Source organism: Mirounga leonina, unplaced genomic scaffold (assembly GCF_011800145.1).
Source record: "Mirounga leonina isolate KUSES-001 unplaced genomic scaffold, KU_Mleo_1.0 Mir_53, whole genome shotgun sequence".
Lineage (NCBI taxonomy): Eukaryota > Metazoa > Chordata > Mammalia > Carnivora > Phocidae > Mirounga > Mirounga leonina.
The window spans coordinates 82,570,197-82,589,832 of NW_023270807.1; the positions used below are offsets into that span (position 1 = coordinate 82,570,197).

Consider the following 19,636-nt stretch of genomic DNA (forward strand, 5'->3'; position numbering starts at 1 on the left):
ACACTGTCCAAATCTATACCCCCAGGCTAGCTGGCTAAACCTGCAGCATTATATCCAATTAGGTATACAAGATGACCAGGACTGAGAGAGGTCCGAAAACCACCAGAAGGGCTGGTATGTAAATCTTTTTTTTCCTTCTGGAAGGACTTGGTGAGGAACAAGATGAGCATCCTCAAACATTTGAAAGGTTATCCCGTAAACATAAAATAGGCTTGTTCTGTTCTTTCAAAAGGCAAAAAGTATGTCCAAGGTAGAGGACGGCAGATCGTGAATCAATAAAATGAAGAACATCAAGACAACTCAAGCTAACTGACCAATGGAAAAATAGCATCACTGCAAAGTAGTGAGCTTTCCAGCAGCATCTATACTCACTAGAGAACAATCGACCATGTGGCTAGAATACCACACAGAGGGAAGGTTAGATCACTTCAAAGACCAAGTCAAATCCTAGGGGTCTGTGATACAGTAAGCCTAGCCAACAAGATTCTAGCCATCTCTCAGACGAAGTGATTTTCCTCATGCTACTTAAATGTGGCAGCCACATCCATAAATCTGCCATAAACAAGTAATTTTCAAGCTGAAAGGCCAACTAACATGATCTTAGTTGGGTTGTCCTATCTTTAATTCTTGCTGCTGCTGATGTCCCCATCATTCCCATGTAGTCATCCCCCAGAAATACGTACACAAACACACAGAAGTTTTACTTATTTAGTTTTTACCATCAGGCTCTTTGACAACCACCACCTCTTGATCTTGTCTGTTCTCACTAGATTTCTTGATATTTTCTAGTTCCGTCCAATAGTCCTCCATTGATAGTTCATCCAGAGAATCCTGAGAACTTGATCGGTCAAATGGAGGCTTTTCGGGAACTTTGGTGATTTCCTGGTTCATAGTGTACTGGCCATATTTGCGGCTATAAATTCAAAAGAAAACACAGTTCATCTTAATACATGAGGAAGTAGTACAAATTCTAAGACATCAGAGTACTGACTGAACAATTTGGAAACTCCGCAAGTTCCCCTTCACAAAACCAAAGAGATCTGTATTTTGAAGCTATTTACCTTGAGATACCAGTAATTATAATATGCCTGTAGAACGAACAAAAAGTTTCACTGGCAAAAAAAACCAATAGCAATGTGATAAACCATTTTTCCTTTCCATTTCATGTAAATTATTTTAAGACTTCTTTAAACCTAAAACTGTTCTTAGAAAGCAACAGGTTAAATCTTGATTAGAGGTCATTAGTTAATTGAGATTTTTTATACAGTATTCCTTTTTGTCATTTATACCTACAAACAAAACTCAGTCAGCCCTTATATAGCAAATATCTGCAATCAATAAATAAGATACTTCTCCCTCTCTGCCCTCCCTGCTCATGCTCTCTCTCAAATAAATATTTAAAAAAAAAAAAATAAATATATATATATATATATATATAATTTGAGTGGGGACAATAATTGAGGAACTAGTGTTTTGTTATTCTAATTTCAAATTGCTCTTTTATCTCCCAGGAGGATGTTAGGAAGTAATACTCTGCTGCATTGGTTTTCTTACTACACATATGAAAATAAAAAAATACCATAAAACAACATTCTTTAATAGTATGTGAACATTTCACATTTAAACTGGCCTTACCCATAATTATTTAAAACAGTAGGATTTAATACTGCATAAAGGAGAGGGTCACTAAACTCTGGTCAATTCTACCTAGCAGTTTAATTCCAACTGGTTTCTTAGAAAAAGTCAAAACACTTAATTGCCTATTGCTACAAATAAATATAACTGACTACTTAACTGTAATATGCTAACAGGGCAGTTTTATTCCCTTGAAGATGGTTCTCTCTGCCCTGATTATGTACTTTAATAATGCAGGTTGCATGAATGAACAATCGCTATAATATCTCCCCAGTAGCAAGTCTGGCGTGGTGATGGGTGGGCGTTAGGAGTAGGGCCAGCAGGAGGAAGTCTAGACATATTTGTGTGCTTCTCTTTCCTCCAGTCTCCATTGTCCATTGTTTGCCTCCCCCATCCCTTAATTCAGGGGCACTTCCTCCTTCCCTGCCCCAACCGTCCTGTTTACATCCCTGTATCCCATCCTGGTCCCTTGCCCTTGCCCCACAGGCCTCACCTTCAGTGTTGTCCTTTTAGAGTTTACACTCCTGATTCTTAAATTAAAATGTGAATGGGAAAGCTATCTCTCTCTTAAAAGCAAAAACATAAGTTCTATTTTTATTCCTGTGATCAGCAGCTCAACCTATCCACACTTTTTTTTTTTTTTAGATTTTATTTATTTATTTGAGAGAGAGAGAATGAGAGAGAACACATGAGAGGGGGGAGGGTCAGAGGGAGAAGCAGACTCCCTGCCGAGCAGGGAGCCCGATGTGGGACTCGATCCAGGGACTCCAGGATCATGACCTGAGCCAAAGGCAGTCACCCAACCAACTGAGCCACCCAGGCGCCCTATCCACACGTTTTTTTTAAGATTTTATTTATTTATTTGACAGAGAGAGAGATAGAGAGAGCACAAGTAGGCAGAGTGGCAGGCAGACGGAGAGGGAGAAGCAGGCTCTCCACTGAGCAGGGAGCTGGACATGGGGCTTGATCCCAAGACCCCAGGATCATGACCTGAGCAGAAGGCAGCCGCTTAACTAACTGAGCCACCCAGGCGCCCCATCCACACGTTCTTATTCCTTAATCCTGCTTTACCAGAATACTTAAAACTAATTGACAGAATGTCTACCAGATTCATTTTTGGTTTATTTCATGTCAAATACATAGATGCCCCATCCTTGTTTTTGTCTTCTCTCTCATTATTGGACTGCCGTAGCCCTAATTCCTATCTCCCGCAACCCCTAGTTCCGTGGGCGACCACAATAAGTACTGTGGAATGTGTGAAGTGTAATGACTAATGCCAAATAATTTGGTTTATCTGCTCACAGAAAAGAGGTGCAGTTGAACTAAAAGTACATTAAGCTTTTCACTTCTGAAGGAATGTGTTTATTCTGGCAAGAATTTTCCAGTAAATTTCCATTAAGATAGCATGTGCAGAAAAACGCAAGGGCATTGAGCAACAACACTGCTACGTAAATATACCTTCTATATCAAGCCGGGCTTTCAAAACAGGCATAAAGCAAAAATCTAATCGCCTAGTGCTAATGAAAAGACTCAATATTTTTACTTTAATAAGATTCAAAGTTGAATAGGTTTTTTGTAATAACCCGATGATACGGAGTCTTGGAATGGAGGATTTTTTTTTCTTTTTTGCATCATTGGTAAATGTTGGAAGAAAACATTTTCTTTTTTAAACATTAGAGCATGGGGAGGAGGGAGGAGGCAAGCATTCAGTGGTAGACTACCCTCCTTAGCACGCCATGGATGTTACATTTTCTCTAAAAATGTAGCTGAACATTTTTTAAATTACAGTTTACATCAATAAACGCGTTGTGTCACTTCTTTTCTTAGAATATACTCTACTTTTGAACTCCAGACAGGCAATGGCTAAAAGTGTAGCCCTTCTTAAAACTGTCCTGGTAAGAAGCCAGTTAACTGGTTCCTCTCTTCTGTTTCTAGAGGTACATTATCTGATACCACATTCATTGTGCAAATTGGGTTCAAGACCATAAAGTAACATCTGTTAGACATAATGAAGTGCAGAGCAGAAATATTTTACATTTCCAAAAGGCCCAAGCCAACACATGGTGCTAAAATCAAAGAAACGTGCAGTTTGTACCATAGGCAACTACCAATTACCCTCTCCTGACTTACTGGCAAACAATTGCTTTTCTTCCTTACTTGCCCTCCAGAATCCCATGTGCCAATCACCCCAGGGCCACTCTACAGACACTCTCACATCTCTCACCTTTTACAGCTCTAACCACAGAACCATGCCTTTTTTTTTTCCTGGGCGCTAACATTATCGGCAAATAGTAACTTAACAGACCCTTACGGGCCTTCGTGGAATGTCCCTTCTTTTTTCTTCTTGCTCACATGTTCTTATGCTGTGTTTATAAAAAGTGGGGTTTTATTTTCCCCAGGTATATTTTATTCTATTTTTCTGTGATATTTTCCCCCCAGTCAGTGAATTTCACACGCAGTGTTATCATTCATGCCTCTTATTTATTTTGTCATAGAGAATGTTAAATTGATCTGACGCAATTTGTTCTTCACAGGAGGTGGACGGTGCCATACATTAGATTGTGGTCTGCTAGAAGAAAACAAGCTGATTAATGATTCATCCTAGGACCAATGCAGAGGAATGACAGGCAGCTATATGGGGCCAGGTACCAAATGATTCAGGTTCTACTTAACTATCCCTATGATTTTGGAAAACCATTTGACTTCTCTAACCTTGACTTTTCCTATCTATAGAATGGGAAGAATACCAATAGCCTTGACTGCTTTGTGTGGTCTGAGTTACCAAGTAAGAATTCCCCCCGAAATGCCTCCTGGGTAACCATGAAGAGCAAGCACAATTTAGTATCACTGTTAACATGTAAACCTGCTTACTATAAATAACTGCCCCTCCCATAGTTTAATAAGGTCACCTTTGCCCTCTTCTAAGGTTCAGAAAAATTACTTAACCTCTAGGACAGCCATTCTTGAACATTCTGATCTCAGGACTCCTTTATACACTTAAAAATTTTCAAGGACTCCCAAAGAGCTTTTGCTTTTATAGGTTATATCTTTTGAGAGGTACACTACTGGCTATTAAAATTGGAAAGAAAAAATAAAATATTAAATGATTTAATAAGAATAATCAACATCTTAACATAAATAACTTTTTTTGGGCGGGGGGACCTATTTTCCATACCAAAAAAAAAAAAAAAGTAGTGAGAGGAGTAGCATTGTTTTACATTTTTTGAAACTGTCTTTAATGTCTGGCTTAATAGAAGACATCTGGATTCTCACATCTGCTTCTGCATTCAATCTTTTGTGATACTGCACATCATGTAGTCTCTGGGAAACTCCACTGTGTTTTCATGAGAGAATGAGATTGAAAAAGGTCAATAACGTCTTTGTGTTATGAAAACAGTTGTTATCTCCTAGACCCCTAAAACAGTCTGGAGACCCCCCGGTGTTCCAGGACCAGACTTTGAAAACCACTGTTCTAGGATTTCTCAAAAACAACACCTAATGGATCTCAAAAAACACTTTTCGATTCTTTTTTTTTTTTTTTTTTAAGATTTTATTTATTTATTTGACAGTGAGAGAGACACGACAAGAGAGGGAACACAAGCAGGGGCAGAGGGAGAGGGAGAAGCAAGCTTCCCGCAGAGCAGGGTGTCCGATGCGGGGGGGGCTCGATCCCAGGACCCTGGGATCATTACCTGAGCTGAAGGCAGACGCTTAACGACTGAGCCACCCAGGCGCCCCGCACTTTTCAATTCTATGGGCAACGAACGCTCCAGAAAGCCTTACTGAAAGAAACAGCCATGCTTTCCTGGTGACTCTTGACCTACTTCTTTGTTTATTTTAGTTTAGTTTTACAGCCTTTCATCAAAACTGGGACTTATTCCAATGATATAACCATATTTAATTTATACTTCAACGACAAAGACTAGAACGTCATTTAAAAACCCCTGCCTTGCCAATGTCTTTCATCATTTGCTTTTATTTTTCAACTATAAGGGGCAGAAATTCTCTCTAAGCTTCCCTCTGGGCCAGTGCATTTGAAAATGTGCATTTTCCTTAACACTCCTTTGTCATCCATACCTCTTCCTCAACCATCCCAAAGTAAATTTATTTTGAACTAGGATGTTTCTCTGAACTCATATTTAACTATGTGGTCCAATCTCTACTTTCTGTACCCCACTGCATCGAGAGTCCTGTTGCTATACTCATCAGTCTGTCTCCTGTTCTGACCCTTCTAGAGATACTTTCATGGCCCAAGGTCTGCTTTCTGACAAGTCCTTTGATGCTAAGATTCAGTCGTGCTTCTTTTATTTTCCTACAAGATCCTCTCTAAAAGAGCTACACTTTCTTTCATGCTCCTTATCCCAACATTCATTTCCAATGCACAGAAAGAAGTGACTGGATTGGGAGACACAAAACAGGAGAATAAGGTTTATTTTTGTTTGGTTTCTTGTTCTGTTTTTAATGCACCAAAAAACAGCAACAAAACTTCTTACGCCATAACTTACCATTAACCATAATGACCAAGTATATTTTAGATAAAGCCATATTTATTGAAGCATAAACTTTAGAATGATACTGAACCCAGGGATTTAAACCTATCCCATCATTTTCTAGATGAGGTAATGAGGTCCCAGGGTTAAATTTTCCCCAAAGTCACCCAGTAAAGTGATGGCAGAGCCAAGATTAGTGTCCTCACTTCTTCTTCAGTAGTCATTTTATTATACCAAATAGACTAGAAAGAGTAGAATTTACTTTTTTTGCATCAGACGCTCCAATCTTTCTCAGTTTGTATCACACACGGCAAAACCAAAAGTGATCATGTTGACACAGTCTATACTTAACACTTTTAAATGACCAGTGTACTTACCTAGAGAAAAATACATCTAACAATCAAACCATCTCTCTAAAATGCATGAGACATGGGCGCCTGGGTGGCTCAGTTGGTTAAGCGACTGCCTTCGGCTCAGGTCATGATCCTGGAGTCCCGGGATCGAGTCCCGCATGGGGCTCCCTGCTCGGCAGGGAGTCTGCTTCTCCCTCTGATCCTCCCCCATCTCATGCTCTCTCTCTCTCTCTCTCTCATTCTCTCTCACAAATAAATAAAATCTTAAAATAAATAAATAAATAAAAATAAAAATAAAATGCATGAGACATCTTTTCCAAGGCATTTTCTAAAATATGCTTTGTGTCACTCTGGGACGTGACTTCAAATATACCTGTCTTTAAAACACTTTGTTTTGAAGAAGTTGGAAATTTTCAAAAATGTTTAACTCACTCTGCTTCTCCTTTTATATTATCTCTGTGTTTAAAACAACAACAACAACAAAACAGAAAACGAAAAAACGGTGTTTCTGCTGTATGGATTTTTTTTCGGGGGCAGGGTAGGGGGGGCAGGGGCATTAAAGAAGTAATCACTGCCATCAGGAGATGGCCAAGCTATTAATACTCCGTAATGGCCCTGCCCATCAGAATACACTGAATTTGAGTGACTATGAAGAGCTGCAGCCTATGAATGACCCAAGTCATTTCTTTACCTTGGAAGTGAATGCCTACTTATTGTTTAGCTGAAAGCAGTAATTATCAGAAGTGGCGCTGACATCCAGGAAGAAAGAACACTGGAGATGCCCGAAGGCAGTGAGAAGCTGATTAGAAAGCAATACCCCACGGCCTCTCCCGCACCCAGGCAGCCTTCAGAACTCAGGAAAAGGGATCCCTCATCTCTTCTACACAACCCAATTGCTACAGTTTTAAAAACCTAGTAAGTCAAATTTCACATTTCAAGTAAATTTACTTTTCCCCTTTGTATACATTACCCCTTTCCTTTTGGGGCGGGGAGAATTAAAATTCGTCATTATTTCTTTCAGTATTCTTTTTCTTTAAAAATAAGAGCATCTGTACAGCACATTTAAGTATTCACAGAGTGTCCACCACATATCAACACACAGCAAAACAAGGAGCAAGGAAAAGGATTACCCTCTATTTACACAGTGTTGCCTAAGCAAAGCTGAGGAGAGAAGACTGCTCAGTGACACTGTGAAGAGCTAGTTTTCAGAACTTGGCTTTATCACTTTCACAGAAAACTAGAGCAAAACCAACTCATGTGCGAACAACACTAAAGGAACAGGGATATAGGCGGCTGCCACCAGCAGGTGTGGTAGAAAGGAGGGAAGGCATGTGGCAAAGGCAGGGGGCAGCCAAGGCATGTTGGAAAAACTCCATTTCTATGTACAGACACAGGCAGGATAAGGGGAAATTACGGGCCATGGTTACAGACATAGGCCTTTCCTCTTTTAGACTCTGGTTCTGTGTAGAAGTGATATCCCCTTGGTTCCTGAGCTCCCCAAACGTCTCTCAGGAGGAACGCCTTCCTCCTCACTCAAAGGGACAACTCAACAAGTAACCAAATGGGAGCCACAGGATCTCAGTGCCAAAATCATTTTCCAAGATAAGTGCAGAGGGATTTGGAGTGGGGCTTTGACATAAAATGTCAAGATCTTGGAACAGTGGAGCAAAGCAGAGCAAATTGAGTTTTGCATCTACACTTCATTCAATTATCCATCCCCATGGCTTACATCTACCCCACCACATTTCTACTCCAGGACTCTCCTTTTCTCCTTCTAGTTAGCTGTAGAGCCACCTGGAGATTCGTTCCCAGCAGCTACTTTGCACTCTGGTCATAGGCTCTCCAGTTGGATCTGTTTTCCACTTGTTGTTACTCAATGTCATCTCTTGGTACCTTTCTCCATGGGGGTTGGAATAAAAGCATTTCCCTGCTTCTTCAGTCTCCCCACAGCCCTACCACATCCTGCACTGTGATGCTCAGGCCTTATATGTCTACCATTACACTGCGTGTTCCTTACAGTAATAATCCGTGTTTTGTTTTGTTCACCTAGGTATCCCTAAATTCTGCAAACTGCTTGCCATAGCAGATGCTTGTAAATTGTTAAATTATTAATTAACTGTTCAATTATTGCTGCCTCTAAAACAACCACCTCCTTTTAATTTCTAAGGTGGTTTTTCTTTAATTGCACAAAACTACAAAGGAGACAGAAACATGAAAAGTAGACGGTGAAGAAATTAGTCATCAGGAAACCCTAAAAGGCAATTAATAAGTAATTATTCTATGCCTCTGTAATTCTTGACTGTTTTGTTTGAAAGGAGGCTTCCTTGTGAGGGAATAGAGGTTACAAAACAAAGAGCTGATTTCATATTAGACCGTACCTAATATTAAATCATAAATAAGCACTGGCTTACATTTTATTGAGCTGACATTCCCTGCTTCCATCCTGTCAATTCAATCGCTCAAACAAGTTTTAAAATATTTGTTGAATGCCTACTATATGTCAGGTACCTTATCAGAGATGTCTGTTCAAGCAAGCTACTCAAACATTTATCAGGAGATAGATTATAAATGACACCAACACCAAGTAAGGTGGAATTTTCCAGTTCCTCACTAAACTTGTGGTCCAGACAGCTCTCCAGCATGAGCTTCTGGGTCATGACCTCTGCTTTAGCACTGTCCCTAACATGCTTCAGGCTGTGTGTGGTTCACCATTCCTTCCTCAGAAAGAAGTTCACTTCCTCTCTATCACTGCTATCAGCTTACCTCCACCTCATGTTCCCCACCTCTCCCCAAACAAACATTTCTGCAGAAACCAATAATTTGAGGTCATCTCCATAGCCCATGCTGGGACCCCTCCCTCTCTCCTGCTCTGTCTCTCACAGTCCTCGTGGGTTTGCCTGAAACCCACTCACCAGCCTATTCCTAAGGTTGTCTGTTCCTGAGACGGAGTCCAACTTCCTCACTGTCTACTCAGTGTGTACTACCTGGTTCTTACTTTACAACAGTCATTGATTTCAAAGGTAGTTATCAGCATCCCAAGTTTTTGTCAACCTTTTATCCATTTATTTTTATTGCTCTTAACAAATCAATGTTTTTGCCTTTTCTGTCTCAAAGCTGTGCCCTCTTCTCTTTCTAAAGAATCCATCAGGTTCTCAGAGGTGAAATGAAGAAGAGGATTCACTGATGAAGACCAAAAGTCCTCCCATCTTCCCTGATATTTTTGAACTTGTCATTCAAAAGCTCCCTATCAAGCCTTCTATTAGACTAGAATCTCATCATTACGGTTTACCAATGTGCCTTAACCATACATGAATACAAACTGATAAATTTACACCAATGTGCAACTGTCACATACAAAACTTAACAATATACTTCAGAATCTGGGATCCGGGAGAGATGTTTAACCGTTGGCCAGTTGACAAATTACAATTTTCCAATATCCCCCTCCACTTCATAGAGTAGGCTGCTATTGATACATAATGCCTATCATTATATAGGTACTAACAAAATATTTGTTGATATAACACCAAACTATGAACATTTTTTAATTTAATGTTGGGGGGAGCCTGGGTGGCTCAGTCGTTAAGCGTCTGCCTTCGGCTCAGGTCATGATCCCAGGGTCCTGAGATCGAGCGCCGTATCGGGCTCCCTGTTCCTCGGGAAGCCTGCTTCTCCCTCTCCCACTCCCCCTGCTTGTGTTCCTTCTCTCGCGGTGTCTCTCTGTCAAATAAATAAATAAAATCTTAAAAAAAAAAAATTTAATGTCAGAATAGTGAATATAATATTGGTTTTACTTACTGACTAAGGGCAAACCTTCTGCTTTTCCTAAGACTTTTATATACATATTAACATCAACTTTCCTATGCTAATAAAAACACAGGCACAAGGCATAGCTGGATTTAGGGGAAAAAAAAAAAAAAGCCCGTTTGACAAGGCATAGTTGGGAGTTTAAAAAAAAAAAAAAACCCTTTTGATAGTAACTAAAGACAAATACACGGGCCTATTCTGGAAGAAATGTGAGCGTTATTATTAAACTCTTCTTGCTTCTTTCTGATTTTATTTATTTATTTATCGAGAGAAAGAGAGAAAGCGAGCGCACAGGAGCGCGCATGAGCTGGGGTAGGGCGCAGAGGGAGAGGGAGAAAGAATCTTAAGCAGGCTGCACACCCAGTACAGAGCCCTTCGCAGGACTCAATCTCATGACCCTGAGATCATGACCTGAGCAGAGATCAAGAGTTGGATGTTTCACCAACTGAGTCATCCAGGCGCCTCCCTTTGTGATTATTTATTGAAATAAGATAGAGAAATCATCTCATATCTCAGTGGCTATAGAAGTATAAAACCAACCAGACACTGGAAGAAAATGTTGAAAGGGAAAGGCTCTCTTTGTGTTTATGCACACACCCTACGTGTTTATGCTACATACAATAAATAGGAAGAGGATATTTATATATTATTTCAAAAGAACATAACATTAATAGTAACGAAACAGCAGCAACAGCATGGCAAATACCTGGATAAGAAAAAAGAAATCTGCTTCACAAAGGCTACAAAGTGTAATTTTATGGATAGTTCCGAATGACCTTCAAATACCATAATGTTCCGCAGATAAGTACTGAAGGCCAGGAAGTATTTTTATAAGCCAGGTGCTAAAAGCTCTGCTGAGGAGATGGAGGGGGTGGAGAAATAATTTCCAGCTAATCAAATAATTTAGCCAAGCTTAGAAACAATTCATCCATGATGTTTTCACTGCATGTCTTCCGCAATCAGTTACAAAGTGGAATATGTGAATATCAAGGGGCAATTTTTTCCTCTTTAAATGAGATTATCTAAGACCCCTTTTTTCCTAGTATGTTTTAGAATCTCAGCTGACACAACACAAGACATGTGAATGCAGGTAACCTGAAAGATACATGAAAAATAAGAACATGAGGAACTAAAGGTCATTTATAATTGTAAAATACTGCTTGTGGATGGGGACCTTAAGCTTAACAGTTGAAGGAAAACAAAACAAAAATCCCGCCAACATAAGCGGTTTCAGTCAAAGCCACTGAGCTCTGTTTAGAGTTCAGGAACAGGGCTCGGGGGGCAGTGAGACCTAATGTGACCATGAGGGATGGGTAAGGGCTTTATGGGAAGAAATGAAGGGAACCTTCAGGGGGTGAGCAGAAGAAATGCAGAAGGTAAAGAAAAAAAATCATTTAATATGAAAACATAGCTAAAACTATTCCTTAGCATTAACACATCATCCGGCAGAATTATGGGCACACTGAGCCCTGGTAAATGCCACACACAGGCACATCAAATTCTCAGAGGATTAACTCCTCCAAACTGGCAGTATTTGAACCTGACCTAGTTTAACTGCTGTCTTAAAAGGAATCCTCTGAGTCTCCTGCTCATCACCAGGCTTAGGCTAGCCTACGGTCTACTTGTTGCTTACGTGGGGCAGCAAAATTCCCACTTAAGTGAAAGCAATATGGCATCTGGTTCCAAAATGTCATTTCATGTGGGAATTTGAAACAGGCCAAGAAGTCCAATGCCCTTGAGAGTTCCCTCCCTGGACACTCTGTAGAAAACTGATACTAAACCAATGTTCAGCTCAAGGATTCCCACCTCTAGTCTTCCCTTGCCATCTCTCTTGCTCTCCCCTCTACTTTCCCCATTGCTCTAGATGTGGATTCTCCTTTCTGCACATTCCCTACAGAGAAACAATCCAGGTTGATTGATTTCTACTTTTTTCCAAAAGGTCACCTTTTGGTGAAAGCAGGATCACCTTCAGGAGCCCTGCATTCTGCACTGGCCAAAGCTCCCAGGACCTCACTTCGCAGCCAGTCTTGTACCAATGATGCTCATTGCCAGAAAAAGAGGTGGAAGAAAGAACTATTGCCTCAAGAAGCTAACACTGTGGAAGAGATTAGCCAATGGGCTACTGAACAGAGAACAGAGCCTCTAGACACCAGAACAGAGTCTGAGTGAGTTCTAAATGGAAAATATGAAGGGATTGAGAGGGTGTTGTTCCAACCAGGGCAGAAGGCAGCATTTGTGCAATGTACCCCAAAATACTCAGGGTGAATGAGGACATCAAAGATGAACTTCCTTTACTATCAGCCAGGGTAAGTCTTCAGAAAGACTTAAGGTGTCAGATAATTTACAGTAAAGATCCAAGACTAAGAACTGTTTTCTGTTCTTTGTTTCCTTTTCCTTTTTTTGTTTTTCACTCAGGTGTTTGAGGGCCAACTGTTAAGGGTTCCCACCTTGGGGCGCCTGGCGGCACAGTACGTTAAGCGTCTGACTCTTGCTTTTGGCTCAGGTCATGATCTCAGGGTTGGGAGATGGGGCCCCACGTTGAGCTCTGTGCTCAGAATCTCCGCTTGAGATTCTCTCCCTCTCCCCTTCCTGCTTGGGTGCGCTCTCTCTCTCCGAAAGTAAATAAATAAATCTTTTTTTTTTTTAAGTTTGCAGCATTTTTTTTTAAGATTTTATTTATTTATTTGACAGAGGGAGAGAGAGACATCAAGAGAGGGAACACAAGCAGAGGGAGTGGGAGAGGAAGAAAGCAGGCTTCCAGCCAAACAGGGAGCCCGATGCAGGTGGGGCTTGATCCCAGGACCTTGGGACCATGACCTGAGCTGAAGGCAGACACTTAAGGACTGAGCCACCCAGGTGCCCCAATAAATCTTATTTTAAAAAACACGGGTTCCCACCTATAAAAGACTTCAGTTATTTGCTGAAGCAGGTTCTATAAAGTAAAATGGGTAGCTTTTTATAAGAAATACTTGTGAAGCTCTAAGCATATGCCAACCACTCTGATACAAGAATGATAATTTCTTAATCCAACAGTTTTATGAATAAAAAGTTTCACTGAACAACAGTGCTTACATTTATTCACTGGTCTTCCTTCATTATGGGTATCAGTCAGAATTCTGTATTTAAGTTTTATTTTTAAAAATCACTGTGATTGTGATTTAATAATGAAACTAATCTACATAATGAAGTATATTTTCCATTTCAAGTAGTAAAGTAGATACTAAAAAGAACAGTGCAACCGGAATGAAGTCAATACTTCAGTGTTTTGGTGGAATGATGCTCTAGAGCTTGCGTTCTTGCTTTTTAGTAATAAACAGATCGCCACACTGTGATTCACACATTCATTCAACAAATACTGACTCCTCATTGACTGCAAAGTGCTATCCATACTGATGTCCAAACCCAGGACTTCACCTCGGATCCTTGAGAGTACACACATTCTAATAGTGGAGATAAAGCATGTAGAAAAATAACAGTATAAGGCAGCGTTGGCCTCATGCTGTGAGTGGTGCAGCTAATGGGTTGCATCACAGTGCTCACTTCCGGTGAAACTGAGGCAGACGCAGATGCCAGAAAGTGTAAGAAATCTTTACAGCACAGTGAGAGCAGGTAAGCAGGGAGATTCCAGGCTCTTGCTATATACCTCATTCTAATTTTATAAAGCTCTCCCCAGAGCCAACCATGTCTTTCTGTTATTGGATTCAAATTTACTTCCCTCTTATTTAAGCCCATTTCCTCTGAGCAAATAAAGAATTAATCGGTGTCTTCTTTATATTAACCCCTTTGTTTGGGAATAGTTTTCAGTCCTTACTATAGACATTGAGGTGGCCACTGAATAGCATTCCTTTACTTTTCCTGCCTATAGTTTAAACATCAATGTCTTAGAAATATATCCTATGGCACTCATGCTGAAGAGCATCGGAATTGTGAAGAACTACCCACAGGTAAACCCGTATCATCCTAAAAACTTCCCTTTGGGCCTTTTTAAGATTGGCTTTTGCCCTGCAACTGAAACCTCCAAGCTGATGTTGATTTTAGAAACAAGAACCTTTTTAGGCCCATGTGGGTGGTCATTGGCACAGATACCAAAGTTAGAAACCTAATCATAAATGTTTTTTCTTCCTCACTGAGGCAAGTGAGCACTGTTATTAATTGCTTTCCATGGTTCTGCTTTCTTTTTTAAAAAGCCTTTGCTGATCATTTGCATTAATATTATGCTAATAAAAGTAAGGGAATGCTAACTAATTCAGTCTCTTTAGTAATAACTAAGGATCAGAGAGAGAGAAAGGTAATTTGCATATTTTCATGATTGGAGCGAACTGGCATTTAAATACTTCTAACCATTTTTGAAGAGAAATAATAATACATGTTGGGCCAGCCTGAGCAGAAGTAATTTCTCCAGTGGAACCATCTAAAACCCAAGTATTTCAGGATACATTCTGCTTCTAAGCATGAATATCAGATGACAAGGATGAGCATTCAAACACAGGGCAACCATCTGCATCATAAATACATTTCAGTTCCTCTCTGCAGAAGGAATTCATTTACTGCTGAAGGCCATTCACTTCCACTTCTGACTGCTTAGTCCTCAAAAAGCTTCCAAGTATCGTGAGAACAATGATTAAAAGACGATCTTTCCATCTGCGCTGCATTAGGCTGCAAGACAGCCCCTCCTGCAGAAACAGCTTTTGCATAATTCATTGTGCCATTTTAAACCCTAATCAGTGACTTGCAATAAGCTATGAAGAGAGCAGAGAAGAGAAACACATTCACTGGCTACCTCCTAAGCATTCACGTGTGTGTGTGTGTGTGTTTATGTACGTACACACCTTCACCTTATGCCCAGTAGGTTCTTATTCCTTCCTGAAATGCTGTCATCACTCCTGGGCCATATTAATGTCCCAAGAAAGAATATTTCTTAAGTTATTATCATAGGATAGTTTAGGAAAAATTCTACTGGCAGACAGAAGTTGGCCTATCTCCAGCCCTGCTGTTCTTTGTGTGAGCATGACAGATCATTCACTCTATAACATGAAGAATAATACCTCAAGTCTCTTCCAATTTTAAAAATTATATAACTCTAATCTGTTCATACTGATTTTTCACATATAAAGCCTTAATTGAACCTGCCACTTTGCCTTAGTGTTTCATTTTCCAAAGCAGGGCAAACTGAGGTGGTGGGGAAGGGCCTCTCTGGGTCTTCCACTCACCCCTCAACCACAGCAGCTTCCCTTTGATTTGATTTGAGATCCATTTAAGAATGCACTGGAAAAAGTATCTTATGACTACAGAAAATTAGAAAAACAACTGCCTTAGGCATCTCAAGTTTAAAAAAAAAACTTTTATAGAATCCTTAAGCTTTAAACACTGAAAAATTAATTAGGCAGAAGGTTTTAATGATGGTATGTAACGAATGTGATTTTGATCCAGCACAAGTAGTGAGAAACCATGCAGGCAGTAGAGGTGAGGACATGGATTCCAAATTTTATAATAAAATTTATCACTTTCCATTTCTTATTACTCCATAGACAATGGTAAAAAAATAAATAAACATTGAGTTTTTATGGATAGGTGACACTAATACAGATGAAATATGGTAAGGTCCCTAAGAGTCAGTTTGGCAGTTCAGTGAAGAATCAAGAGAACACTCTCAAAAGACACTACAACACGAAAACTGAACTCAGTGGCAGTATATTCAAATAAATGATTTTTTTAAAGTAAGCTCTATGCCCAACATGGGGCTTGAACTCACGACCCCCAAGATCAAGCATCACATATTCTACCAACTGAGCCAGCAAGGTACCCATAAGTGATTTTATTTTTAACTAAATAACTCATAATGATTGAAATTTTGACCCTAAACATTAAATACTTCACTGAGGGTGCCTGGGTGGCTCAGTTGGTTAAGCAACTGCCTTCGGCTCAGGTCATGATCCTGGAGTCCTGGGATCGAGTCCCACATCGGGCTCCCGGCTCAACGGGGAGCCTGCTTCTCCCTCTAACCCTCTGCCTTCTCATGCTGTTTCTCTCTCTCTCTCTCTCTCTCTCTCAAATAAATAAATAAATAAAATCTTAAAAAAAAATAAGATAAAATAAAATAAATAAATAAATACTTCACTGAATCTTAGAAAGCACAATTGGATAGTGGTAGGAAACCTTCCTGAATGTGACAAATTATACAACATTGCTATCCAAATGAAATAAAGGCAAGCCACAAAATTAATTTAATAGTGGCCACATTAAAAAAGTAAAAAGAGAGGCACCTGGGTGACTCAGTTGGTTAAGCATCTGACTCAATTTCAGCTCAGGTCATGGGATCCAGCCCCACAATAGGCTCTGCACTCAGAATGGAGTCTGCTTGTCCCTCTCCCTCTGCTCCTCCCCCTGCTCGCTCGCTCGCTCTCCCTCCCTCTCTAAAATAAACAAAATCTTTAAAAACAAAAGTAAAGGGGCGCCTGGGTGGCTCAGTTGGTTAAGCGACTGCCTTCGGCTCAGGTCATGATCCTGGAGTCCCTGGATCGAGTCCCGCATCGGGCTCCCTGCTCGGCAGGGAGCCTGCTTCTGCTTCTGACCCTCCCCCCTCTCATGTGCTCTCTCTCATTCTCTCTGTCTCAAATAAATAAATAAATAAAATCTTTAAAAAAAAAAAAACAGAAGTAAAAAATAATCAGGTAGTTGTAATAGTATACTTGACTTAACCAAATATACCCTAGATATTATCACTACAACATGTAATCAATATAAAAAGTATTAATAAGATCTTTTACTTTTTTCATTCCAAGTCTTCAAAATCCTGTAACTTCCGTTTGCATTCAACTTGAACTAGCTGTATTTCAAGTGCACAATACTCACAGGTGGATGGCGGTGAGCTTCTTGGCAGTGCAGCTGCAGAATGAGTGAGGCATTGGGCAGGTTCTCTTTGTGGAGCCCAATACATACAAATGCTGTAATTCCCCCTCCTTCCCACATGCAAAAGTTAATGCCCGTTTGTCTACAGAATATTAGTTTTTTTTCATGGACTCAGAATATTTAGCGAAAAACTACTTTACTCCACGCTATGTTGAACTATAGAATTCAGATGTATTTCAGACATGGTAGATGTAGAATTTAGTAGGTAACAATGACCTGCACAATGGAAACTCCAAAATAATTGCAAGTGGTAATTGCTATGGAAACATAGATTGCCGAAGTCACAAGCGCCAGGTTGGGGACTTGGTAAAGGCTTCACACAAGGGTGATAGGAGCTGGATCTTGAAGGCTAAACAGGACTTTGCTAGGTAGAACATGACAAGAAAGGCATTCATGGCAGTGGCAACCATATGAACAAAGCAAGAGAAGCCTATCCGGTGAGCCCGGGAAACTGATGCAGAAAGACTGCACTGACTTGCAGGGAGCTGCAACCGGCTGGAAGGGTTGGGGGTGTGTTAGGCATTGGGGGGCAAAAAGGCTACAGCCAAATTGTGTTGGACGTTACTTGTCCTCTCGAGACACTTGGAATGCAATGGTGGAAGGTTTTTAAACAAGCAAATGTCACTACCAAATTAATGCTCAGGAAACAAAGTTTAAGAAGTAAAATACACAGAGACAGCCTGATGCTACAATGCTCTGGAGTCTGGGGGTCCCTGGGGGAGACGGTAAGGATTTGAATCCAGAAGGCATGGGTAGAAACAGAAGTGAAAGGACAAAGTCGAGCAGCTTCTCCCAAGTAGACTCAAAATTATATATAGTGGATGAAGGAAACAGAAGACATCAAGATGATCATATAGTTTGTTCTCCGATAGGCAGGTGGATGGTTGTCACTCACGGGGAGGGGGATGACAGAGCAAAGGGCAGGTTTGGCAGAGATATGCGGTCAGTTACGATGTGCTGGATTTGAAATGTTAGGGGTGACATCAGGATGCCTATGGCTCACACCCATCTTCTACGAGAATCATTTGCCTTCACCTCTATACGGTACTCACTGGTCCTTTGGGTACAAAGTGTGTTCCCAGAACCAGCAACATTGGCAACAAGCTCGTCAGGAAGGCAGAGTCTCAGACTCCACTCCAGACCTGCTGAATCCCAATCTGCATTTTACCAAAATTCCCAGGTGACTTCCATGCACATTAAGTTAGAGAAGAACTGCTGGAATATCTGAAAATTGAGATCAGGAGCTCGTGAAAGAGGAACTGACCACTGACCGAAGGGAAGATGAGTTTAGAAGTCAGCAGCATATACATGAGTTGAAACTACAGGGGTGAAAGAGAGCATACAGAAAACAGAGAACTTTAAATAGGACAGAAGAAGCCGTGTGCTGAGGAGGAGGCCACATGTTTGGAATTAAAATAATCATCATAAAGGCAAACAACGGTGCTCTCTTGTTCAGTCCATTTAATAAAAACTGAACCTTCACAAGGAAGAGGAAGAGGAGAGAAAGGAAACAAAACCTTTAAAAATAATGAAAGAACCACAATGGTGAATCCCCATTAAAGCTACAAAGAACTTCCACTTATGATTAAGAAAAAATCATATTAACGTTCCTTAGTATTCAAAAATACTGAACAAATTTGTTGAAAAACAAATCTGATGTGAGTAGAGGCAGAATTCAGTGGAAACTTTGGGGCCACCACTTGCTGGGATAGAGGTGACCAGAGTGAGTGAGAGAATCAGAAGGCCAGGATTCCAGGCTGGCTTCACCAGATCCCACCACCCCAGGCAGAGCATCTCACCACCCCCCATCCCTGCATGCCTGTCTCCTCAGCTGGATAATGAGGGGGGCTTGAGAACTCTCCTCCAAGGAGATTTCCGGCTGCAACTGCCTATTATTTAAATTGGTAGGAAGGTGAGACTTATTTATGGCCTCCAAACACTCCCTAACAAGAGCATGAAGAATGTCCCATTCCCCACCCTCAGCCCATCCCAGCTCCCTCATCCCACCATCTCACCCGGCGAACAACTTTCCTGAAGTTTTGTCCAGACTCCAACGGCTGTGCAGAGCTGATTTCAAGTCTATCCAGTGCTCTTCTGTGTCTTCTGTTTCCCAGGTGACACTGACGTCGCTACCCGGTGTTGACACACACACACACACACAGAATGCTAATGCTAAGTGAGGCCTTGCAACCAAGGGCCCCTCCCAAGCCCCGTGCAAGTCCCTGAGGCCTCAGACCCTCAGAATGCTTCTTGCTACGGCCAAATGATTAAAGCCACTGTGTGTAATTTCCATCCCATGTAAAAGCCTTAAAATATATATATATTTTTTTTTAATTTGGTTTTCCTGCAGGTCACAGAAGCAAAGCCGGGAGCAGCAAGCTGTGCTTCTATGTGGGAGACAGCGTCCATGAGTACCAGTATGGCAGAAGGTGAAAAGGCAGC

At 40.8% G+C, this 19,636-nt stretch overlaps 1 protein-coding gene across 4 annotated transcripts in view; it reads right to left on the reverse strand.

Moving 5' to 3' along the window:
* The window catches only part of ARHGAP18 (Rho GTPase activating protein 18), a 123,985-nt gene that overhangs the window by 57,150 nt on the left and 47,199 nt on the right, over nucleotides 1-19,636 (reverse strand). For all 4 annotated transcript variants that reach the window (XM_034990597.1, XM_034990600.1, XM_034990599.1 and 1 more), the window contains exon 2: nucleotides 720-913. In XM_034990597.1, coding sequence (XP_034846488.1) covers nucleotides 720-913 — 194 coding nt within the window. The remainder of the gene's footprint in view (nucleotides 1-719; nucleotides 914-19,636) is intronic.